We start from the raw sequence: 25,609 nt of genomic DNA on the forward strand, positions 1-25,609 counted from the left end.
AGGGAGGGCCTGTTGGAGGTGGGTGGGGGGATGGTCTCAGTGGGGCTGGGCGAGGGTGGGCCTGTTGGAGGTGGGGGGGGACGGTCTCAGTGGGGCTGGGCGAGGGTGCGCCTGTTGGAGGTGGGGGGGACTGGTCTCAGTGGGGTTGGGGTGGTTTGGCTGGAGGTGAAAGGGGGTGTTGGCCGGATCATGACAGCTGTAACTTACCCTGTACTGGGACAGCCATGGAAGGTGTCACTGCCGTTCCCCTAGCTCCTTGCTGCTCTAGCCTCACCCCAAAGACAGTGGTGCTGACCTGGCTGCTGAGTCCCACTTCTTTTTGTGTTAATTTCCTTTAATGACACAGAGTGAGCTTCCCCCAAGGGGTAGGGAATGGTCGCAAGGAGGGGGCTGTGCTGTGCAGAGAGATTTTTGGGGTGCGTGGAGCCATATGAGTTTCCTTCATCCTCCCTTCTGCAAGAAGTTGTCAGTCCCTGGGACTGAAGGCCAGACTTTCAAAAACTCACATTTAGGGACCCAAGTAAGGGCTGTATTCTCCACTGCTTTGCACCTTGTTTAATCACTCATGCATATTCAAAGAGCATGTAAAACTCTACTGTTTTGCTTTAGTGGACTTTTTACAACTGTTTTGCACTGGGATAAATGATTGTATAGGTACAAGGCAGTGGAGAATCAAGTTGTAAAAAAAAACTGATTTGCAGTCATATCCATCACTTGAAAGCTGGAAATACACACCCTCGAACTGCATTGAAATATTATAATTTGGAGGGGTTTCTGGATTAATGGAATGGGGGTAAAAATGGTAAATTAGCTTAAAAATCGGGACTGATCTCTTGAAAAGCATGATTAGCATGTGTGCTATATAAGGACTAGGCGCCTGATACTTCTAACATTAAAGTCAACTGGAATCCTTCCTTTAACTTCAGTGGGAGAAGGATGAGGCTGTATGGAGATCCTGAAAAGTGATCTCATTCCAGTGAGGGCTTCTAAAAGGTTATTTTGAAATTAGCAGAAGCCTGAGATGAAATATTCCTTGGTTAATTGTTGCTGAGTAATATATTACTCTAAGAAGGATTCTGTGGGTGAAGAGAGAAAGGGGACCTCTTAAAGTTTTTATAGGTATGGTCCCAAGAATAATAAAACCTTCAGCTGGATATTAGGAAGAGTCAACGGAGGGGAACAAGATTTCCAAAAATGGGTATCTATAGATACTGGGCTGGATTTTCACAAATGCTGAGTACCCACAACTCCAGCTGAAGTCTAAAGTGAAAATCATCTGATCCAACTCCCACTAAAATCAAGAAGTGTGGCTGCTGGATTTGTATTAGTGTGTCTGTTGGTTTTTATGTCATGTTTATTGGTTTGTTTAATGATCTGTGTGTATATGTGAGCTGGGTGTTAAGCTAAAATTATACCACCATCCTTGTGATTTCCATAGTTAATATTTTAGCCTTTTTGGTGTTGAATGGAATCTCTCCTCTCTAACTGCACTTAATCTTCACTAAAAGTAACCAAGCTTTTTGTTTTTGGATTGTTGGTGTATTGCATTTGTAATTTAAGAATTATTTCTCATTGTCTCAATGGAATTCTTTGATCCTCTCCCCTTTTGTCTTGGCTGCTTGGTTTGTAATAGTTACTGGCTGAGCCAGTAATTTTTCTGGGTGTCTTCTGGTTTTGAAATGTTTCTGCTGTGTTGCTGTACTTTATTGCATTGTTGCCAAAACTGTTAATAGGATCATTAGCAATGTTGATTGGCACAGTGCAGTTTGGCACAATGTGTGTGTTGCTTACTTTTTGTTTCTATAAAATAACAGCATAACATTTCAACCTCTCTGTTCTGTGCAGGTGGCATTGCTGGAGGTATTGAAGTCTGTATCACTTTTCCCACAGAATATGTAAAAACACAGTTACAATTGGATGAAAGAGCAAATCCCCCTCGGTATAGAAGCATTGGTAAGAGGATAACAACTCGCATTTGTGTGCATTTAAAATATCAAACAAAGTTTCTAGTAGACTGTTAGCCTGGCAGGCAAAGCTGTATGATTCATTTGTAAAGTAAAAGTTGGAAATTGTCTTGCAGGTCACTGTGTGAGGCTAACCATTCAGGAACATGGTGTCAAGGGTCTGTACAGGGGCCTCAGTTCTTTGTTGTATGGCTCTATTCCAAAATCTGCTGTCAGGTAAGATGATCTCTAAATTATTATTCATAAATATAATAAAAATGTCAAGATTTGTGGAAGGACTTTGCTGATGGGTTTTCATCAATTTTATAGCATGATTTTTTCACCTATAGATCTTAAAGTGCTAAATGAGACTGGTTTTTGCTTTCTGCTTTTTTTTTTTTTTTTTTTTTGCATCTTATTTGTAACTATATCCTTTTCCACCATTTCCCTCCTCTCCCCCCCCCCCCCAATTTCTAAAGAACTGTGGTGTGCTCAGTACAGTTCTCTCTCTTGAGCTCTATCTGTATCTTATTTGCCTTGCAATGCGGGTCTTGGAAAAATAATGTTCTGTATTGAAACTTTAAGCAGATTTTTAGGCCACATGAACATCTTGGGGGGGAAAAAAGACACAACATCAGTTTGACTGTTACACCATTCGAAAGAGGAAAATAGTGAGTGGTCCATTTTATAAGTATTCTCTCTTGTTAAAGACCCAGTTTGGGATCATAGTGCTTTAAATAAAGTACTAGATAATATAGATTTAACATCACGAGGCTATTTGTGGTATGCACTGGATCAAACATTCCAGGGTCAGATAGTGATCGCTGCAAAATGTCAACTTCATTATCTTATTGGATGCTGCTGGTAAGAATAAGATGACATTTTTACTTAGACATGTGATATTGTTTCATTCTGTATTTCTGTCTTCTCTTTGCATTTTTTAGCTGATGCTTTACTGAGCTTTATCATAGCACACAGTCTCCTTTTGACTTGTTTGTCATAGTTATTACTTCAGTAATATTAAGGGAAACTCGCCAAATCACACAGGGTAAGATTGAGGAAATTTGTGGTGGAGAAAACAAAACTCTTCTGTTCCTTGCAGGTTCGGAATGTTTGAGTTCCTCAGCAATATTGCAAAGGATTCAAATGGGAAATTAGACAACAAAAGGAGTTTACTTTGTGGCCTTGGAGCTGGTGTTGCAGAAGCTGTCCTAGTCGTCTGTCCAATGGAAACTATAAAGGTGGGCAGAATGTTAATATTCATAGGCTATAACATCTACTTCTTGGAAACTTCTTCCTGTCAGCTAAACAAGTCTATCACTCTTTCCTCATTGTGGTTCTTAAAATGGCCTACCACATTTTAGCTTGTGCTATTTTCATCCGTCTTAGGGCAAGTAGACCAGAGTATTATCACTTTACTGTGAAAACTTATGTAGTTATGAAATTTTTTTTGTTTAAAAGGCAGGGGAGGGTTTTTCCTGTGAATTGTGAAGTTGGCAGTATTGCAAAACCTAATAAAATAGCCCCTATTCATATTAAATGATGGACTAGAGGATAATAGTCATGAGACAACGTTGTGCTTAAAGTTTTGTTTTAAATTGTTACAGGTGAAGTTCATTCATGATCAGTCCTCTTTAAATCCAAAGTATAGAGGGTTTTTCCAAGGTGTCCGGGAGATTGTTCGGGAACAAGGTATAATCATGTAGCAAAAACTATTGTGGTTTTTATCTCTGCATAACTTAATGGGGGAACCATAAACATCCTTTGTCCTATTTGAGCCTAATAGTATAAGATTAATGTTTTGAGAGAGATCACTGTTTGTTCCAGTGAATCATCCAGTGTTTCAGTAGACTGGCAGATTCATTCTGGCTGTCTAATTTTCACTCGCATTTTTTTAAAATGTGTATATATAAAATGAAAATTACGTAATCTTTTACAGGCTTACGTGGCACATATCAGGGGCTGACAGCAACTGTCCTCAAACAAGGTTCAAACCAGGCTATCCGTTTCTTTGTGATGACTTCCCTTCGCAATTGGTATCTAGGTAAAATGAGTCAGGCTGGCAATTGAATTATATTATGAGAAGTAGATAAATCTTATTTAATTTTTTTAAACTTGCTTAAATGGCAATGTTATAAAAGTTTGATCAATACTTCCTACTGTTGACCACTTAATTGAATATGACAATATATATTCTAAATTAAGTACAAATGCTAATGCTTTTAGAAATTTAGTTGAGGTATATGGTCTAATTGCCTTATCTCCTGTATGTGCTTGATCAGGTGATAATCCCCACAGAAAGGTGAATCCATTTATTACAGCTGCATTTGGTGCTACTGCAGGAGCAGCCAGTGTCTTTGGCAATACTCCATTAGATGTCATCAAAACCAGGATGCAGGTAAAAATCACTACGGAAACTAATCTTAAAATGAACGGTCTCTCCACTCTCCGGACACTTAGCAGAGCTCTGATCTTTCATTTAAGAAGGCAAAAAGAACCCCATATGCTGGTCTTTTACAGCTACAATTTCTCTGGGTTACTGTGACTCTTGAGGATTATTATTATTATTACTGTAGTTGTGGACCAGTACCCCATTGTGCTACGCACTGAACAAACACCGAGGAAAAAGACTCCTCACTTAACAAATTTCAGAGTAACAGCCGTGTTAGTCTGTATTCGCAAAAAGAAAAGGAGTACTTGTGGCACCTTAGAGACTAATAAATTGGTTAGTCTCTAAGGTGCCACAAGTACTCCTTTTCTTTTCACTTAACAAAGTTTGCATTTGACTTCAGATCTAGCATAGTGCTCTGCTAGTGGCTGTGTCAGGTACCACACATCACAACTACCCTAAAGGGAGCCACATTTTTGTGAAGAAATCCTTGGATTTGATTGGTTTCTGCTGATGTTTTAAAAGCTTAATTTCCATTTGTAAAGGAAAGGTGTATTAATGATGGCACATCATTGGATTTGTCTTTAAAAATGAAAACTAGGCATAAAAGCTTCAAAATTTGTGACTGGGATTTTTTTCACAGATAAACTAATCCAAAGTGGCAGGTAGAATTTTGTGGAAATCCTGCACTTTTCTCTCTGGGCCTCCCATGTTTTTCCACTGTTCATATAATTTTAGCAGATAGTACTGTGACAATTTTGGGATTCTAATTGAGGGGTGGGGAAAAAGCCATTTCTTAATTACAATTTATACTGGAATTTGCTAAAAGCTGAGATCTCTAATCACTCAACTCACTTCACTTATATTTTTCATTTCAGGGCCTGGAAGCCCATAAATATAAAAATACACTAGATTGTGCCTATCAGATCCTCAAAAAGGAGGGCTCATTAGCGTAAGTGGATTCAACTATTGTCAATATATGTGGGATATTATAGCTGCAATATTTCAGTGAAACTATTGTTTTCCATATTTTGATGGGTAACACTTCTTAGCCCACCGTACACCTCTTTGCTAGAATGGCATTTATGGATATTATCTTAGTACTGTTTTGGTGTCTGTCTTCATGGGTTCACTTTTAGTGCAGTCTAGAACTAGTATATGCCATTTACAACTACTGTTCCTTGCCCTGCCCCAAATGACTGTCTGTCACATGCAGACTGGTCACAGAGGAAAAGAAGATGGAAGCATATTTGATAACTTTCATTCCTCTCCATACATGCTTGTGGAACAGTTTATGCTGTTGATCTTTTATAAGAACTATTGCCTATTTGCCAACGGATGGGACTGATCTAACAGGGTTTTTTCATTGCCAGTTTATGAATCTGATCTAATCAGTTACTGTAGGCAACTTGTTTTAGGAATACTTATTAGAAACTATTTGCAAAACTGTAGAAGTTCAACTTGCCCTTGAGATTGACTTTGTGAAATAGATTTATAGCTGTATAGGCAACTTTGTTGTTCAAATCATCTGAATTTTTATTCCAAAAACTAAAAATATGTTCTTCTGTGAAGCATTTTCTTATTTATAATTCTTCTACCTACAGATTTTACAAAGGAACAGTTCCCCGTCTTGGTCGAGTCTGTTTGGATGTAGCAATTGTGTTTGTTATTTATGAAGAAGTGGTCAATGTTCTCAACAAGGTCTGGAAAACTGCCTGATGCTGCTTGTATAAGTCTAACGAGGACAGTTTGGATAGCTGGCTAGCCAAGGCCAATGAGTGCAGATCTAAATTGAACTTATTGCCTATGGTTTATTATCAAAGGGGTTTGAAATGCAAAAACTATCACTCCGTCCTCATTCTTTAAAGTGACAAAACTGTAATCCAAACATTACACTACTTCAAAGTTTATAAGTTGTATGGTGTAGAGAAAAGGTTAGTAGGGCAGCATTACTAACTGCATACATACTGGCTCCTAACACAGCTGAAATTGATGATCTTGGTAGGCAGAAAACCAATTAAAGTAAAAACATTTGGCTGGATTCTGCTGTTTACATGAGTGTATCTCTGGATTAATTTTATTGACCATTAAACTCGAAAGAGGCCCCATCGAAACACAAAGCTGTGTCAAACAACTAAAAGTTTTTTGTTTGGTTTTAAATGGATTTTAGTTACTGTTAACTCGTGTATGGACACTCTCATTTAATTTAAACCTGGCTTATATAGATTTTACCCTGACGCATAAACTAGTTTTAAAAGTGCACTGGTTCCAAAACAGATTTAGGTAATCTGATTTTTAAACATGTGCAACTTGTGTGTGTAGACAAGGCTTGAGTGCCTTCAATAGAGTTACTGTTTACTTACACTGGTATAAATGAGAGCAGAGTCTGCCACACTGTTCTTGAAAGATCACATATGCTGAAAAATTGGAGAAGGGAGCAAACTTTCCATGCTGGCTGACAGCATCTGTCAGGCTGAATAGCAAGTGTGTAAATAGGGGTTTTGTGTTTTTTGTTTGGGTTTTGTTTTTACTTTTGAGTTTGATTTCTGGGCCAGGAGGAAGCTGCCTTTTGGGCTTCTGCTGTGGAGAGAATGCTGGACCAGCTTTCTGATCTGAGGCATTAGAAGCGGCAAGGAATGCTTGGGACCAGATCACTGGCCTATAATAGGGATGTAAATATCAGTTTAAAAAGTTAACCGGTTAAATGATTAAAATAATATTGTTTAATTGGTTAACCGAGGTCACTCCGGGGCAGGGGGCCCACTGGCCGGGGCTGGGGTTGTGCTGGGGTTAACGGTTAAGGTCCAGTTAACGGTCAGCGTAATGCTTACCAGCTAACTGTTTAACCTTTTACATCCCTACTATATAAGGGCCCAGTCCTGCTATATTTACTTAAGTAAAGCTCATGTTGAGTTCAGTGAATCTTACTTGAGTAAGGACTGTAGGTCTAGCACTATTCTAAAATTGCAGAATAAAGTTTCCAAAACTTCTGCAGTGTTTTATGCTCTGTCTGTATTCTGGTAACTTTACTTGGCCATTGCAGTCTTACTGGAGATCTGGCCCCAGATTTCACTAACCCCTGCTTCCAGCTTCTTGAGGGACATCACTGAAAGTTGCTCTGATGTTCTGTCTGGTATAGGAACTCAGGGAGCTGCATCTTCAAGGGTTAGATAATGCCCTAAAACATATTTTGTAGTCTTGTATTTATGAACAGATAAATACGTTGGTTCTTAATATATGCTTTAGTAATCAGCCTGCCAAACTGGAACACTGAGCATGGCAAATGGGGTTTTTTCCCTGAAAGAGAGAATAAACTTAAGACATTGTAACACTTGTTCTTCAAAAATGATTCTAGTTGACCTCTTTATTTTGGTGTTACATTAATCATTAACGCATATGAAGACACTTCATTTAACCTGTGTGCATGGATCCTCCGGGAAATGGGGGCGGGGAAAATACTTCTCTCTTACGCTAGTGTAAATTCAGAGTTACTTCAAGGGTTACACCAGTGAATCTGAAGATAATTTGGGCCCGAGGTGCATATAGTTTTAAAAAGACAAGCATTAAAAATAGTTGTTGAAAGGTCCAAATCAATGTAGATAAAATGTCATCTAGCGTACTCTATCCTACAGCATAGACTTGCTATGGCATTTAGACTTGGGCAAGTCGGAAAACGTCAAACTAGAGCTAAGCTCACGGCAGTTTAGGCAAAGGATCATGTCAAAGCAAAGGTACTGCCCTGTCTCCTATTATCCCTGTAGTATATGAACCATCCCTTCCTCTTGTGGTTCTCACCATTAGCATGTCGTTGGATTTGTCACCAAGTACAAGAGATTGGAAACTTAGTTGTAGAAGCTTCCTTACTCTATAGGAAACTTGTGCCAGTCCACTCACTTGCCCTCAGCAAGCATTGGCCAACAGAGTGGTGCATGTTTCTCTATGAACTGGCCATTTACATTCTATATTAAAGTATTTCTGTAATCTGCGATTTACAGATAATTTGCTGCTGGGTTTTGGTGAATACAAAGCACATATAGAGCATATTAGGAACCCCTCAAGAATTGGGACCCCATGTTACTACCTATAACAGGTGTTGCTTTTAACTGGTCATCAAGAAATACTGTATTTAACATGTCTGCTGAATTATTGGAATTTTAAGCACTCCACTCTAAAGCCATATGCATTACTTCATAACTGCCATAACATGGCTCCTTTACATAGTCACTGTTACCTCCAGAATAGGCAGGGCTTCCACCTTCATAACTTAAAGAATAGTTTATTGCCAAAGTCATTACAACCCTCGTTACTGTCTCAATAAACAACAAGGTTGTCCCCATGCACTATTGACTGGAGTTTCCACATTGACCAAAATTGTGTCCACTAAAATCACTCTGTAGTTGCCAAAACTTCTTGATCCCCAGTGACCCATCTGTCTTAACTGCGCCATCAAAGGGACGTCAGGTGAGTTCTCTTGGCAAACTGTTTTCTGTTTCTACAGCTCTACTTTCAACCTTAGATGATCTGCCATTTATAGCTGTATCAGCCACTTCAACTCTGATATAGATAACCAGTACAAAGCCTTTGTAAATGTCCAAATTCCTCATTGCCACAGAGCCTAAGTATGATTCATTGCTAAAAATGGCTTTAGTGGCCACTTAGTTTCAGAGCTCAGCTGAGGAGGAAGCAACACCTAAGGTGACAAACTACAGTGACTTAAATAGTTATAACAGTGCCTATATGAAAGGAGTTGGCTCTGGCCTATCAAATAGAAATAGCAATAAGACTAAATACTAGGACATTAAGCTTAAACAGGAGAGGAGAGCTGAGGAAGTGACAGGAAAGCATCAAGCCTGATCATGAAGTTTAAATGTTGTTGAGGGGGCTGACTTTTATAAATACTGACAGCTGTGTTAAGTTGTATGTGGGTTTGGGGACTAGTGTTTTTAGCTTTGTTCATTTAGCCATACTGGCTCATTAGCCGCCTATTTTGTAATCCCGAATCGGCTGGACCAGAAATAGGAACACGTTATCTTCAGTTGTAGCAAAATCAGAATGATTGTGTTCACCTACAGACAGCATCTTTACAAAGCTACCACACTGGCAAGTAAAAATACTGTACAGAGTTATGCTTATTTGTACCTAATATTGGTCCAGTCAGTAGTACATGGACTTGCCAGTTGTTCTGGTCTGTAGTACATGGAATTACTAGAAGGTCTCTAATTTTATCCATTACTGGGCACCATAACCAGGAAATGCTATGTTGATCAATGCTTCAAGGAAGCCACTTTCTAATGTTTGTGCCTTTTTCGGTGTTTCTTAAACATTTCTAACTTGTTTGCTCCATTTATTTTTAATGTTAAATAATTGTTTACAAGTTCAATCTTTTGTTTCTCTCAAAAAGAATTAAATCTAAATATGGAGCTTCTTAAATTTTTGTTTGTGGATTTCATCAGAGAAAACAAATGAGAATTTGATACATTTCAAAAGTGTTTAATCACTGGGTGAGAAGATAATGGACCAAATTTTGTTTTTCTTTATACCAATGCAATCTTGATGCTTTCACAAATAAATGAGAGCATAACTTGCCCACTGTAATCTGATTAGTGATGTAGTTCATATTATTTGGGTAAATATATCCAACTAAAGTGGAATCCCTGCTGCAAAAGATATTTGTTCTATATACCTCTATATTCTCCACAGCTGGATGGTGCAGAAGGAAACAATCTCAAATTCAGTAGAATTATATGGATGGGAAGGTGATTATGCTGGGACATCCTCTTCTCAGTCAGCATCACTGCCAGTGTTCTCCTTAGAAACTCCACATAACTTCTGGATGGAACAGAGGTAGGAAGCACCTATCCAGCTACTGAAGGTGATTATTTGTTTAATTTGTTAACTTGTTCTATCTCTGCATTTTTACTGTGGAGACACACTTGGGGCCCTTAAATAGATACAATGGTAATTGGTTCTTGAAATCTAAATATGGGTTTCCTTGTAGGCTGCACAGTGATTGAAATATAGAAATTCATCATATGAAAATGCGTATTCACAATCTATACTGATCAGATTACAATGTTCAAGCACGCCAAAGGGAAGTGTGTTACATACAACTATTATGAATGCATTCTTAAAGTCTTGTAAGGGTTTCTCATCTCTCACTAGCAGGGTCGCAGAGGAGTATGGTTTGAGAGAGGCTGGGGGAATGGAAAGTGAAACCATGTTCTTCTGAGTGTTGCCTGTGGCCCTCTCTAGGGGAGGCAGGTATGATAGTGAGGGTCTGGCTGCACTGAAGTTTGTTGGAGTTCCTGGCAATGTAGCTTCTCTCCTTTGTTCATTCAGACCCCCCTGGTGCTACACATGTATCTTACTTTGTCTCTGATGTAATAATTAAAGTTACTATTGATCATGTTTTAAAACGTCATTATGGATATTTCAAACAATGCTCTTAACCAGGAGTGGGTGAACTATATGGCCCACGGGCCACATCCGGCCCCTTAGACCATTTAATCTGGCCCTCAGCTCCTGCAGGGGAGCAGGGTTGGGGGTTTGCCCCACTCCGTGCGGCTCCCAGGAAGCAGCCAGCAATCCCCCGCTCCGGTTCCTGCGTAGTATGCGGAGGTATGGCCAGACGGCTCTGCGCGGTGGGGCTTTGTCCACAGGCGCCGTCCTTGCAGCTCCCATCGGCTGTGGTTCCTAGCCAATGGGAGCTGCCAGCGGGGGGGTGCCTGTGGACGGGGCAGCACGCAGAGCCGCCTGGCTGAGCGTTGGAGCTGGAGGGGGGACATGCTTCTGGGAGCCGCCTGCCCTCTGAACTTATTGGTCCCAACCCAGAGCACTCCAAAGCCCGCACCCCAATCCGGAGCCCCTCCTGCACTTTGAACTGCTAATTTCTGGCCCCACCCCAGAGCCTGCACCCACTCCCTTACCCCCAGTTTCCTGAGCATTCATCGCCAGCCATACAATTTCCATACCCTGATGTAGCCTTTAGGACAAAAATTTTGCTGACCCCTGTTCTAAACTGTACATGCACAGTGATGTCTCTTAATTTTCAGACACTGCTTTTAGTCTGGCTTTGAAAGTAATCAGATAATTCAATGCATTTTATTTATTTATATGAGATATGCGTTTGGGAATGTGTTCAAATGAATTTGCGTAGTTGAATTAGCACTACACAGAGTGATCTTGAACTGATTTCTAGCCATTAGAGGTCAGTGTTCTACTGCAAATGCTTAGAAGTACAGCAGAGAAATGTTCAGTCGCTGTTAATACTAGATCAGCTGCTTGCTACCAATGTTTAGAGAGGTGTGTCTGACACACTTTACAACCAAATAAAACATGGCATGTCTCTATCCTAAGGAGCCTACAATTTGATAACTATATTTACTGAAGGCCTAAGTCTGCAAACCTGCTCCCAAAAGTGAGGATTTGCAGGCTTGGGCCCCCTAATCAGTTACACTGAAATCCAGGAAATCTCTGAAAAGGAAAAAATTAACATGTTTCGTGTTGCAGAAATTGAATGCAAAATAATCTGGTCTTATAAGGAGGCTTGAAGTGCCACTGAACAATATGATTGCTCTTTTGTATGCATTGAGGACTGGCTCTGAAGTTGTTTTAGAAGGACATTAGAAAACCAGTGAGCCATCTATTTCAAAACTGCCATTTGCCGTTGACTCTGATATATACCACTTTTATTAATCTCTATTAAATGCTGGTCTCCTGTTCTCCCTTTTGAAGAATAGGTATTTGTGGAGCCGGAAAAATTAATATAAAGAAATCCAGCAGAGGTGTCCCTTAAAGGCTTCAGTTTTAGTGCAAGCTCGTGCACAACTAATTTTATATTTCATTATAAATTAGATCACATACTATTAACAAATTGAGAAAGCCGACAAGATGAAGAAGGCGTAAAAGTTGCCAGTGCAATATACATACATGTGTGTGGTGTAGAGCTGGTTTGAAAATTTTCAAAATTTGCAATGTTGATTTAAAAAAAACAAAAAACTTCCGACAAGGCTAAATTTAGCTGAAAGTGAATTCATTTTTTATAATGAGCTCTCATATTTCTTCTTTTTTAAAACAGATGTCCAAGAATATCTCATAATTGTAAAATAATAGTTACTTGCCACTAGCTAAATGCAAAAGACAAAGTCAGTGGCCACGTCTGAAACGGTGAAGGAGAGGAAGTCTGGTGCTGCACAATATTTGGCCTGTGACTGCTTCATGAATATATCTTCTCTATAATGCTATTAATCAGTGTATCTTGCAGAGCTCTGTACAAACCAGGTCACTATTATTATCCCTATTTTTACAGATGGGGAACCTGGGGCATACAAGCAGCATACCCCCACCATACAAGTAGTAGAGCCAGGAATAGAACCCAGGTTTGCTGGAGGACCTTGGGCAAGTCATTTCAGCTTTCCGTGCCTCAGTAGATTTGCATTTGGCTTTGATTTGGCAAAGCACCTAAGTTCATGCTTGTGTCCTATTGAAATCAATGGAGCGCGAGCCCTTTGAGTGGGGGCCTATGTGAATGAATCTGGGGTGATGCAAGGTATATGGCTAGTAAGAATCATACTGTAATGCCCCTACTGACCATGTTAATGGAGAAAATAGTGATGCTGTGCTGTGAGAAAGGGTCTGTATGTTCTGGCTCTAAAGACAGGTTTCCTTTCAGAGCATTTCAACAGGATAAAGACTTTGACTATTACTGTGAAATAGCAATCTAGAGCTTTCCAACTCAGAACACATTTTGCTGAGCAATAGTTGTGTATACATCTTTACTCTCCATCATGATTTTGGTCATTCAGGACAATGTTAAAACTCAGAACACCAAAGTGTTATCTGACAAGTTGGCAAAAGCGTGCCAAACCTCCATCCACTTCCGTAAAAGCTAGAAGGTTAGCAGTAACTGGGATGTGGCACCTTATATTTTTCAGATGTGCATAAAGGCTTTCAAATTGTTTCCACTGTGACACTAGCAACAGGATATCTGCATTATAAGCAACAGGATGCCCCCCAGCTTGAACTGTCAGTTTACGTATTCGGTTAATGGCTTTTCCTTATTCTTTTCCAGTTTGCTAGAAAAGCAAGAGCCCCAGCCTTGTTTATATTGGGCAATAATGTATTCTACAAGAGATGGGGCCTGAGCCAAACTCCCACTCCAAATGCCATTGAACTTTGGGCTGTTTGGTACCTGATCCAAAACTCTGACCAAACTATTTGGATTGGAAGAAAACTCTCTCCATCCAAATCCTTCTGAACTTTGGGAAAGTTCAGACCCAGATTGGAATGGTGTAGCTTGGGCTCATCTCTCTGATTGAATTGATCCAACACTTTTCAGCATGAAGGGGGTAGCAAAATATTTCACAATTGAAGTGCAACTAGGAAATCTCAGTGTGTGTTTCCTGTTTGAGGGATTCCCTTTGAAAACTGTGAGGGAAGTGGTGGGGGTAACTACAGTCAATAGCTCTTCTGTTTGTTGTCTTTCCCCCAACCCCCATGTGTTGGTTTGTTCAGTTTCAGGCCAAACTTAGGCTGATGCAACTGAGAGAAGCTCCTTGGAAATTAATGGAGTTGCATGTGTTTACACCAGCTTATCAACTGGCCCACTGTTCAGAACAACCAAACTTTAGAAAGTTGTTGTAGTGAGAGAATACTTGGTTATTGCCTGGTCTTTGCTATGCAGTTGGCAAAGGAGGGGCTCAGCCCTAGGCTTGTGATGTAATTATCTCTGCAAGGTATCTGGAAGTCCTGCTTCAGATGTTGGAACAAAATAGGCTGGATAAGATGAGAACGTGGCAGTGAGGGGGAGAAGATCTGTAACTCAACAAACTATGACCTGGACCATGTAAAATTCATTTGCTGAGTTCAGTCCATTGGACGAACAGATCTGGAACTGCCTGAACCACCTCAGCCTGGTAATTTTTTCGACAGTTGCACGCACATTTACGCGTGCTGGTTCTCTAGTGATTGCTCACAGTGTAGTTCTTATAAGGAAGAGAGTAATCCTGCTCTCATTGAAACCAACAGAAGTTTTGTCATTGACTTCAACAGGAATAGGAATGTGGCCAAAGGAGTGAAAATCCTGCAGGGATGGTGCATTTAGCAATCCATGTTAGCATCATGTTAGCATCATTGTCCTTTCTGGGCTGGCTCCTAACTCTGCAGTGAGAGGCCAGCCTCCTGTCCCTCTGTGTTGACTCAGTTGAGCAAGCTTGTGCATTGTACAGAAGGGGACTGCAGTGACGTAGTTGGGCCAGATTACTGTAGCTCCATTGACTTCAAGGGTGCCATGGTGATTGACCCCAGCCGAGGATCTGGCCTGGTGTATTTAGCAAGTCCAGCGTTTAAGCTGCACATGCTTAAAAACTGTAGTTTCAACTACTATTTACATTTTAAAAAACTCTTGTTGCCAGTTTTCTGTAAAGTGGGGTGGGGAGGAGTGGGGGGAAGCAGGCAGCAGTTGCTGGCTCTAGAAGCCAACTGAGGAGAAGCAGGATGATCTGTGGGACAGTCTGAGCTATATCTATCTTAGGTACCCATATGGCTCCCATTATCATAGTATCGACACATCTTACCATATTTACCCTCACAACACCCCTGGGCAGTAGGACAGTGCTGTTTACCCCGTTGAGCCTCAGTTTCTCATCTCTACAGAGAGATTAAGTGACTTGGCCCAGGTCACACAGGATATCAGTGGCAGAGCAGGGAATTGAATTCAGTCTGAGTCCTAGGCTACTATCCTTAGTAGTGGGTCATCTCCGTGTAGATGAAGGAGGAGCCTTGGTAGGGAGCACAACACTCATACAGAGAGCAGGTGTGATAGTCCCTACCATGCAAATAGTTGTAGCCTACTAAATATTACTATCCTTTGTACTGCAGAAGGACCCAGCGGCGTCAGTCACATCCTGAAGCCAATGACGTTGCTCTGGATTTACAGCCCTGTGACTGAGATCACAATGGGACCCAGTGTGTTGTTTTTTTTTCCTTTAAATTCTAAATATATTTCAGTTTTGAAAAAACTTTTCTGGGAATCTCTTTCCTGCTCTATCCTCCACTCAGCCAGAAGCACTGAACCAAAAGGAGTTTGACATATATTTTATTATAAATGGTCATCAATACAGAACCAAAGTCATTTTTATAAATATCTGTGAGGAACAGAAACAGATACAGGTAAAAAAACCATTCTTTAGCAAGAGCAATCTGCTTGCCTGGCAGTTGTTACGTTCTATTAGTTTGTTCGGGGGGGTGGGACTTCAGTTTTTTTACATTCATTGCAAAAACAAAGCTGCTGATCTAGTGAACAGAAGCCAGAGGGTGGAATCTGATCTTTTTTTTTTTTCCCCCACAAGTGTAAATTTGGAATAACACCACTGACGTTACTGTGGGTTAACTGAGATCAGAAATAGCCCAAGGTGTTCCAAAACTCCCAAATCATTTATACTCAGTGGCACCTTAGCAGGCCCCCTCAGCAGGGAGGCCGAGGAGGGAATGGATCATGGAGATCTCTCCTAGGGCTGGGGTGGAGGCACGTCGCTGCTGCCTGTGCTGCACCTGTTAAATAGGACTCCCGAGGACTCGCTGGTTTGTAAGCACTAAATTTATGAACACGTACATAAATGCGTACAAATAACAGCCCTGCTCCCCCCATGCCTCCTTAGCAAGGACTTAAGCCAGGACCTGCACAGGCCTCAACCAACCACTGGAGCAAAAGATTTTCAGGTTTGGCCCCCCCACTAGCACACGCTGGTGGAGTATGTTACACAGTAATAGCCCATATGGGGATTTGAGCTCAGACACTTGGGTTGTGTCCCTTGCCCCTAGCAGCTGATTCAGATAAAAGATAATAGCTTACTACTGCTGCAAGTGAAGTATGTAACTCCTTTAGCCCTGGGCTGTGGTTTCAATCCCCATATGGGCCACTGATTTTTAAAAACCCCCACCAGAGGCTGTCACGTTGCGTGCACACACATAACATAATAAGCACACCTGAGCACGGTGATATTGCAATGGTGGAAGTCAAATAACTTGTATTCACTAGAGCAGAGGCTGCCTTCCTTTGTAAAGTCTTGGTGTAAGCTGCCTTCTGTTTCTTGTGTGTTACACTGGGTAGAGGAGTAGAAAACATCATCTACATTCTCCTGTGTGGCTTAAACGGTGGTAGGAGAGAATGACTTTGAAGCAGAGGTGCTCTTACCATACAGAGCCATGTGTCCCAAGCTGACCAGAAGGAGACTTATAATTTAGCTTTCTTCAATCTTTTAACACAACTGTATTTAAAACAACTTATCACTAGCACCAGAATGACAATTTCTGCCTTTCCCTATATTTTACTGGCCCGTTGCTGTGATCAACACTATTTGGGGCCCTGCTTGGCAACAGTATAAGCAGGGACAAGGCTGAATGCAAGCACAGGGACGATAACGAGCTTCTGCGTGAACAATAGTGGCCACATTCTATTCTCAAAACACTGCTCTCCTTTTGTTGAGAAAACACTGGAGTCATCTCAGTATGGGGTTGTATTCAAGCTACCCTGGTGGGTTTATTCAAAGCGACGCAGGTGATTATACAGTGACTGCACATAGGTGAAAACACACATGGGATCTGGCTTGCGTCCCATCACCATCATGTCATCCACTTCTATCAGGCGGTCGCAGTGAGCCAGTTTCCTGCAGTAACACCAAAACAGATCCATCAAACAGGGTTATTGCCAACAATTTCCAGTATCCATTTGCTACCCCGATATCGGAATCACTTGGGCTTGTATCAAACAGTGGAATTTTCTATCAAAGAAATCTCAATAACACTGTAGTTAACACTGAAACAGTCAAGCTCATGTATTGCTTGAAGGCTGCCATTTTCTGTAAGCAGGGAACATTCGTGTTCCACGTCTCTCCTTTCTTCTCATGGTCTGATTCAAAGCTCAGTGGGATTTTTTTCTGTTGGTTTCAATAGACTTTAGATCAAGCCCTTAATGCTTTGCTGGATGCATCCCTATCTCTCATCATGCCACAGTACCCCTGCCTTGCCCTGGGCCTCAGCAAGCAGGGTCCCTCGGGTTTGCAAATCCTCTTCTCCCACTTGCAGGAGAAAGGAAGCCCAGGTCACTCCAGTTGTTCAGAGGAGAACCCAGGGCTGTTCTGTCAGCCAGTAGGGATGCTTGCAGGGGACAACAGGGGTAAGTGAAATGGCCAGGGAATTCATGAGGAAGGCCTGGATGTTTGTTTTAGGTGGGAGTGACCCAGGCAGCAGTCCTGGATAGTCATCAGGATCAGGGCTGACAGGCTAGGATCCAGGATGAGGCAGAAGAGCAGATGTCTGTTGAGGCCTGGGGTGACAGAAGGGCTGTGGAATGATGCACACTGAGCAGACAGAGGTTTGTCCAGTAGAACCCAAGTCATGTGGAAGGAAATGAGAGAGACCAGTCTTTCTCTGGTCTAAAAGAAAACACCAAGGTCGCAGTCAACAACAGCCAGGGGGAAGCCTACATTTCCACAGGCAGCTCTTCTCTAATAGGTTACTACTGAATTTTCAGAGTCTCTTGTGGTCTAGCCCACATTTATCTCGGCACACCATCTTGGCTATAAAAAAAAGCTGGGTTTGGGCCACAGGATGACTGGTCCCTTGGAGAGGGAGGGAGGGGTCCAGTGCACCTGGGACTGATTACCTGCTGCCCAACTGGGCTTAAGGGAAAGCACTTGGGCCTTATAAAGGGGCAGGCACCAGTAGGGGAAGGTTGACTACCCACGGATCTCTCTCAGCTCCGGCTGGGGAGACGGCTGTGGTGGAGGGTACAGAGCCCAGGAGCCCCTAAGGAATAAGGGGAGGGCTAGTGCGTGAGAAGGCTGAATTCCAGCTAGGAAGGACCGAGAGTGGCTGCTCAGTGAAGAGCCAACAGGGACAGCAGAAGAGCTCCAGGACTGGCTGTACATGCTAAAGCTGAGTATGAATGTGTGTGTGGTGGTGATGGACTTTATCTGAGGATTTTTTTTGTTTTGGAACTGTAAATATTATTGAACCAGCCCTAGGCTGGGATGGTGTTAACCATAAGGAAACCTAAGAGAGTCCTGAGAAAAGGGGAAGCCCAAACCAGGGCTGTACAGAGCCACCCTGTGACATGAGAGAGGCGTGTGGGAGGTAATGCATTCTATTATAGTTCATGTCAGAAATCAACCAGCTAAAAAATCTTGAGGCTTACTCACGGGATTGTTAATGAGCAGCAGGAGTAAGAAAGATTCTTCCCCTATCATTTTATTTATCTATGACTGACCTCGCTTGCAGTGAGCTCAAATACGGTGCATGGCCTTTATAGTGCAAGTTTTGCTTCATGGCAAACGGTGATTCCAGTTCTAATGAAGTTTTGATTTGAAAAACTTCACTCCGAGTGGGGCCTACTGTACATCAGTGTTACAGTGTTTGAAGCTACATCAAAAGCTGTAGGTGCCTGTAGCCGTGCATTGCTGCATCCTGTGATTATTTGGAAAGAGCATGCTGAACCTGACTGTGTATCCCATGGAGCGCTCTTATTGTTACCCGAGTTAAACTGCACCGCAGCTGAGTATGAGTCATGTTTACATTGGGTCAAGCAGCTTAAAATTTCCTTCCTTCTGTAATTGAACAAAATTATCAAATAGCTGAAAAATGCCCCTTTGTTATGAATTTAGCAAACCCTGGCTGGTCTCACTCACTGATCCGGTGTGCCAAAACACGCAGGATGACGCAACTGCGTGGTGTGATCCCTCAATCTGTTTTACAGAGCTTCGCCTAACAAGCAGGGCTGAGATTTTTCAGAAATGCACAGCACTAGCCCCTCTCTGCTACCACTGAAGTCAACTCTCATGGACATAACTAGGAGGAGACTTGCAAATCTCACTCCAGAAAACTAAACCACTTGCTGCATACTTTTGATCTTTCCAGCGGGGCGAGATTCGCATGCAGACCTCATCTAAATCGGGTATTAGGGTGGGATTTTCAAAGGGGTTTCAGAGTTCGTTGCCCAATTCCCGCTGAATGTCAATGAGAGTTGGATAACTAACTCCCTGAAGCGTCTGTAAACCTCGGTTTCTTTGTTATGATGGTTACTTGAAAAGTTCAGGTTTCAGAGTAACAGCCGTGTTAGTCTGTATTCGCAAAAAGAAAAGGAGTACTTGTGGCACCTTAGAGACTAACCCATTTATTTGAGCATGAGCTTTCGTGAGCTACAGCTCACTTCATTGGATGCATGCCGTGGAAACTGCATAAAGTCTTATAAAGTCTGCTGCAGTTTCCACGGCATGCATCCATGAAGTGAGCTGTAGCTCACGAAAGCTCATGCTCAAATAAATTGGTTAGTCTCTAAGGTGCCACAAGTACTCCTTTTCTTTTTGAAAAGTTCAGTAAGAGTCACCTATGACTTGTATCATAAAAAGCTAGAAAGGATGTAGGTTCTTCTTCTCTGTCCAAATAGAGGATATAGAGCCCATTTTCCCAAAGAGTAGTGAAATAACACTGTAAGGCTGGTTATAAAATCATCCCACTGAGATGGCACAGTTACATTGCAGCCATTACCTAATAAAGCTTCAGTATAATGTCAAACCCCTTAAGACCAGTAAATGTTTTTTTATGTAGAAAATGGCAGAACGGAATTTAGTGGAATGCTTTAAACTGTTAAAATGAGCCACTTTCCATAAACTCAGGTTTCAGAGTAACAGCCGTGTTAGTCTGTATTCGCAAAAAGAAAAGGAGGACTTGTGGCACCTTAGAGACTAACCAATTTATTTGAGCATAAGCTTTCGTGATAAATTGGTTAGTCTCTAAGGTGCCACAAGTACTCCTTTTCTTTTTCCATAAACTGTAGCACTTCAGAGCTTTCCTTGTGATTTGCTTTGACTGCTGTTTGATTCTTGATTTTAACTTTGAACGCTCCCAATACATGTTGACGACTGGCCTAATGGAAAGATTAGCTTTTATAGCACGACCCAGAGTTTCAGACATCAGGTCCTTTATGAAGCTACAATGAGCTAGAGCACACTAGGGTTTTAACAAGAAGAGTGCTAATACTACATTCTCCATTAGGCCATCTGCTCCTTCTTTAGCTTGGATTTGGTCTTTGACTAGGCCAAAGCTTTGTTGATGCTTACTCTTGGGAAGAAAGAGAGGAAACATCATCTGAAGTTCCCACTGGCCTGCAATAGAAGACACAGCTGCAGGAGTCTGGAGGGATATATCTGCAGACCTTTGCAGCTGGGAAACGCAATTAAATCGGCTCTGCCTTTAATAGCAAGTGAACCTGTACTCCATGTGACACTGGGAGAGTTCTGTGATCTATAATCAATAGTCCACCAGCTGGCATCCCTTGGTAGTTTTGCTTTTCTTGCTACCGTCTATGGAACAAAATAGTACTGAATATTTTTCAAGTCCTAGTTAAGAGACTTAGAGTATATAGAGATAAAAGACCCACGGCATGGCTGCAGTTGGCCTGGGGTCAGCTGACTTGGGCTCAGGCTCCGGGGCTACAAATTGCTGCGTAGACCTTAGGGACCTTCCATCTTTGCAGGATCCCGCAGCTTGAGCTCCAGCCCAAGCCTGAACGTCTGCACAGCGGTTTTACGGAGCCCAAGCCCCGTGAGCTCAAGGCAGCTGGCCCGGGCCAGCCGTAGATTTTTTTACCCCTGTGTAGATGTACCCCAATATAGACAGACCTTAAGGGTATTTGTGCCAGTGTAGCTACACCAGTGCCAACGACTAGTGTAAATGTACTGCACTGATGAAATACTGGTGGCTTGTCTACACAGTGTGTTAGTCTGTATCTAGAGTGTTAAACATTAACTGGCCTGTGTGGAGCCCCTGGCGTGCACTAAAAGTTCCCTAGTGCATGTTAACATAGTACTGTTTGAAACAGGACTCAACACACACTAAGGAACTTTTAGTGTAGGTTAGCAGGGTGCACGTGGGCCAGTTAGCGTACAACATGCTGGTGTACACTACAATTCAAACCCCACTGAGGCGCACTAACGCATCGTGTAGACAAGCCCTGCTGCAGCTTACTCCAGTTTCAAACCACACTAAGTTGCACTGGTGCAGCACGTCTACACTGGGATTTGTGCCTGTCTAACTACACCCGTACAAATCACTCCCCAGCAGAGACGGGCCCTTAGACAAATGCGTGTGTTAACAACAGAGCCCTAGGCTGACATTTTAATTGCTTTAATTGACAATGATAAGAGTGTACAGACATAACTTTCGTCCCTCCTAACAGTATTTCACAAAGCAAAATAAGTGTTGTTCTAAACAACAATGGTATTCCACTAAAACAAAAAAACCAAACGTGAGAGTCTGATAGTATGTTCCTTAGTCACCCAAAAGTCAGGAGAAATTCAGTTTAAGGAAAGTGTCGATTGCAGAAATGCAAGTACACAGAATCTTGCTGTGTATATATGCCAGCGGCATACTAGTTCTGTACATCCTATAAACACACATAGCAGGACCAGTAAAAGGCCTTTGGTACTGCATTCCACTTTCCTCGCTATTTCGTATGTTAACACCACAACTAGTGTCTGCCCAAAGACCACTCATATACAGCCTCTTGACCGATGCATGTTTTACCTTTGTTTCACCACTTAATTTTGTGTTTATTTCACGGATCAACATCATTTTACAGCTACAGAAGAATAAAGACAACGGCCATGTCTTGCACATACTTTGCCATGATAGGCTTATTGAGAGGTGGGGGGGATAATCTCTCATTGCAAGTGTCCTTGCAATAGCCACCCTTGTTCCCTTTCAGGGGATGCCAAAAGGCAGTTGTCCTATCTGCCAAGTTAGAGTATTGTAAATGTGAGTTTGACTGATTAGGCACCATGGTATCATGACTCTTGGGACTGTTGTTTTGGTTCCTGGTTCCAAATCCTAAACTTTTCAACTCAAAGGCAAAGAATCCTTGACCTCGTAAGTTAAAGTTGGAGGGGCAGATCCCAGGCTGCTGTAAATCAGTGTAACGCTGTTAAAGTCAATGGAGCTAGACCAGTTTAGTCAAATCAATGGCATCCGCCAATTTACAGGATCTGGCTGAGAGTAATTTTTAAAGTGACCCAATTTTCTAACAATGGAATAATAACTTCTTTTAAATTCAGTTTGTATCTTCCAGTGCTTGTAAGTCACCCTGTATAACCCACCCTCCAGCTGTCTCAAGGAAAGTGCATGTATTCTGTTCTCTGCTACATTGAAATCCAATAGGCTGTCAACAGTTACGAGTCATATGGTCTGATCTGGTTACTTTGTCATAGTTACTACTAATCCATCTTAAGACCATTTCTGGTTTTTTCCAAATCTCAATTAATAAAATTTATAAGGTTTAAGAGCTTTCCAGATGGATATTTACATGGATTTAGAAAAGCCACCTGTCGGGAACATGCAGTAATAACTGTCAGCAGAATTTGTAAAAGCTATTTTAACTTATTTCCCTCAAAGGACTAGAGGGAAACAACATCCGATTAGATAACAGCCCAGGTTAATTTAAGCTACTGAATGGAACCTGAATGGAAGCTCTATGATGTGCAATAGAAAGGTCAAGTTAAGTCTTCTGAAAGTGTTAAAGTGAAAACCATGAATTTCCAGACCTAAATCAAGTGCATCAGAACTTCATGTTAGTGCACGTACCCACACTCTAAAGACACAGTCCTGCCTCCCACAGATGTCAGTAGCAAGACTGCTATGGATTGCTGTGGGAGCAGGACCCAGCTATTAGAAGCTACAGTGATAAGTGCTTTATAGATACTCTGGTGCTAAGCGTTATGGGGGAGATTTTCAAATGGTACTGATGCTCCTAAATCCCTTGTGTATATAATAGCTCTGGTTGATAGAGAACTGGAGTTGGCAGGCAAGAATCTGAGTGCATGAATCCAAAGACAGACTGGGACACAGAGCCCTGGAGTTTCTTTGCAACAACTTATTACCAGTCATCTGCTAAAAATGCCTCTTTTGATTCCTGAGCCTCCTGCTTCATGTGATGTCTTGTAAAGTCTTACTACCCTTTTCTGGCATAAGAAGGGTGAGCTTGTGATGGAGGGTATGAGAGAGAAATGATCACACTCTGTTGCCGCACAGTCTTGTGAGACTTTAATTGGATGCACTTCACAGAGATCTAAAGTGATACTCACTCAGCCATGGTGAAAGCCAGCTCAAAGTTCCGCTTGCGGTTAGCTGGGTCAAGCGCATTATAATCGAAGGCTTCGGGGAAGAAAGAATGCACCAGGGCACAGAATGCCATCCCGTCATTCCAACTCGAGGAGAAGTTCTGTAGATCAAGGTGCTGTCAGAATGCAAACAGAGCTTTAGGGCCATGTACAGAGCTGGGAACTGCAGCCGTCTTCACTCATGGCTGTATTCTTGCCCTTCTCTTACTCACCAAAGGGAACATGCAGAGTACTTGGCAGATGCCTTATGTTTTTTTTCCTTGTTTGTACACCCATTACGTTATTTCAGCTAAGAGGAGAATTGGCATCCTCAGCCCTTTTGCGAAAGTTAGCACAGGTGCAAAGCAGATGTTTAGTCTACGGGCCTGGTCCAAAGCCCAGTGAGGACAATGGAAACACTGCCATTAACTTCAGTGGGCATTGGATCAGCCTCTGTCTTTATCTACTCTTACTCGAGAGTATTACTTATACCTATGGAGTAGTCACTAACCGGAGGATGGTATTTTTCTGTGCAGTGCTTAGTGTCGTATAAAGACTAACCTGTACTTGCTTGCTTCACATTTAGGGTCAAATTAGTACTGACTTAGCCCTGTTAACTTTAAGGGAGTTGTATGAAGGTAAATGAGGGGACACTTTGCCCCAGAGGGACTGCACACAGTGTAGGACAGTGCAGAAACTGGCCCATTTGCCGTTACAGCAAAGAGCCAGAGTCACTCTGGATTTGCACCCATGTAACGAAATGGAACGGGGCTCTTTTGCTTCATGATGCTAGACTTTTCCCCACCCTACAAAAGTCAGACTGATGGTTTCATTATCTGTTGGAACATACCCTTGAGTTTAGTGTTCAACAACAATAATATTTTGTTTTCTCAGAATGGAACTGTAGCATGGGCATTCTTTTGTTCTTATAAATCTAGGAAATTGTCCCTTTCCCTCACAATTGCATTAGGCAATGCAGTTTAATGCTATGTAACATTAATGGAACCTCCCCCAGGTCAGATTCTCTTCAGTTACACTGGAGCGATCCCATAGACACGAACATGCTGAAACTGGGAGAATTTAACCTCAAGCATTTAATATGATTAAACATCTCTAATTCCAATGGAGAGTAGTCTGGTCTACTGCATAACTAAGTTATCTTTGTCTCCAGGTAATAGTACTACTGAGTAATCTCCAGCCCTATCCACATCTCACTATATAGAATAAAGGAGGCACACACTGCCATTAGCAGAGAGTGCACAAACGTAAGATGGATCCTGTAAACGCAAACAATTCAGACCTCAATCCAGCAAAGCACCGAGGGCCAGATTTTTAAAGAAATTTAGGCATCTAACTCCTATTGCGAGTTGAGTGCCTAAATATTTTAAACAATCTAGCCCTTAAGCACTAACTTCAATGATGTGAGTAGTCTCATTCACTTCTAATGAACTAAGCAATACACACACCGTTTCTTGGGGTTTTTGGAGACCAGTGATAAATGTAACCCATGGTCTAGTGTATTTTAGATTCACTAGCTGTGGAACACACTTTTTGAGTACAGTTTCTCTAGAAATACTCAAAGAAGTTCCTGGAAAGAATTAAAATGGAAAGCAGTGACGTCTTCTCACCTTGTATCCTATGGTTTTGGAGCGACACCAATCCAGTAGAATCTGCTTAATGCTGCTTGCACTGGCAACCCCAAAACTCTGTGACCGCTTCAGCTTTGCTTTGGACTCTCCTTTTCCTCTAGAAGAAGAAAAGGGAGAAAACCTTGACTAGAGGAGACTAATCCGAATGTCTTCACATCAGCTGCGTGCCCTGACATAGACAGTAAAGAACCCATAAACACAACCTTTCTTCTTCCACCCCTTGCCTATGTGAGGCATGCATAGGGGAAACCTGGTCCTAACCATGCTAAAGGGAAAACCCCTGTTGACGTCAAAAGAATCAGAATTTCACCTCTACCTTCTATTTACAGTATAAACATTGAGGCAAGGACCATGTCCTGTAAAGCACAGTACATATTGTTGGCTCTCAGATAACACTATAAGACCATGAAATCCATCTCCTTTTATGAGCCATCCAGAGGGAGGTTTTTACAACACTCCCTTCTGAACAACACCCACTGG

General features: G+C 41.9%; 2 protein-coding genes across 12 annotated transcripts in view; one reads left to right on the forward strand and one right to left on the reverse strand.

Annotated features, from left to right (window-relative positions):
* LOC140899791 (tricarboxylate transport protein, mitochondrial) overlaps positions 1-25,609 on the forward strand; it is a 63,318-nt gene that overhangs the window by 1,341 nt on the left and 36,368 nt on the right. For 5 of the 11 annotated variants that reach the window (XR_012155454.2, XR_012155457.2, XR_012155456.2 and 2 more), the window contains exons 2-10: positions 1,846-1,953; positions 2,081-2,180; positions 3,046-3,184; positions 3,551-3,635; positions 3,883-3,987; positions 4,226-4,341; positions 5,211-5,284; positions 5,937-6,033; positions 10,033-10,204. Coding sequence is in view for 3 of the 11 variants with exons in the window: in XM_073315863.2 (XP_073171964.1) it covers positions 338-416; positions 1,846-1,953; positions 2,081-2,180; positions 3,046-3,184; positions 3,551-3,635; positions 3,883-3,987; positions 4,226-4,341; positions 5,211-5,284; positions 5,937-6,033; positions 10,033-10,092 (963 nt within the window). In the remaining 8 variants the exon portion in view is untranslated. Of the gene's footprint in view, positions 1-169; positions 417-1,845; positions 1,954-2,080; positions 2,181-3,045; positions 3,185-3,550; positions 3,636-3,882; positions 3,988-4,225; positions 4,342-5,210; positions 5,285-5,936; positions 6,453-10,032; positions 15,571-25,609 lie in introns of those variants that run through there. The other 6 variants (XR_012155452.2, XR_012155458.2, XR_012155459.2 and 3 more) reach the window with 6 other exon arrangements.
* SMTNL2 (smoothelin like 2) overlaps positions 15,412-25,609 on the reverse strand; it is a 44,521-nt gene continuing 34,323 nt past the window's right edge. Inside the window, exons 7-9 of the mRNA XM_073315857.2 lie at positions 25,109-25,226; positions 23,466-23,617; positions 15,412-16,997 (exon numbers count right to left, since the gene is read on the reverse strand). Coding sequence (XP_073171958.2) covers positions 16,871-16,997; positions 23,466-23,617; positions 25,109-25,226 — 397 coding nt within the window. The 3' untranslated portion in view covers positions 15,412-16,870. The remainder of the gene's footprint in view (positions 16,998-23,465; positions 23,618-25,108; positions 25,227-25,609) is intronic.

This window comes from Lepidochelys kempii, chromosome 17 (assembly GCF_965140285.1).
Source record: "Lepidochelys kempii isolate rLepKem1 chromosome 17, rLepKem1.hap1, whole genome shotgun sequence".
Classification (NCBI taxonomy): domain Eukaryota; kingdom Metazoa; phylum Chordata; order Testudines; family Cheloniidae; genus Lepidochelys; species Lepidochelys kempii.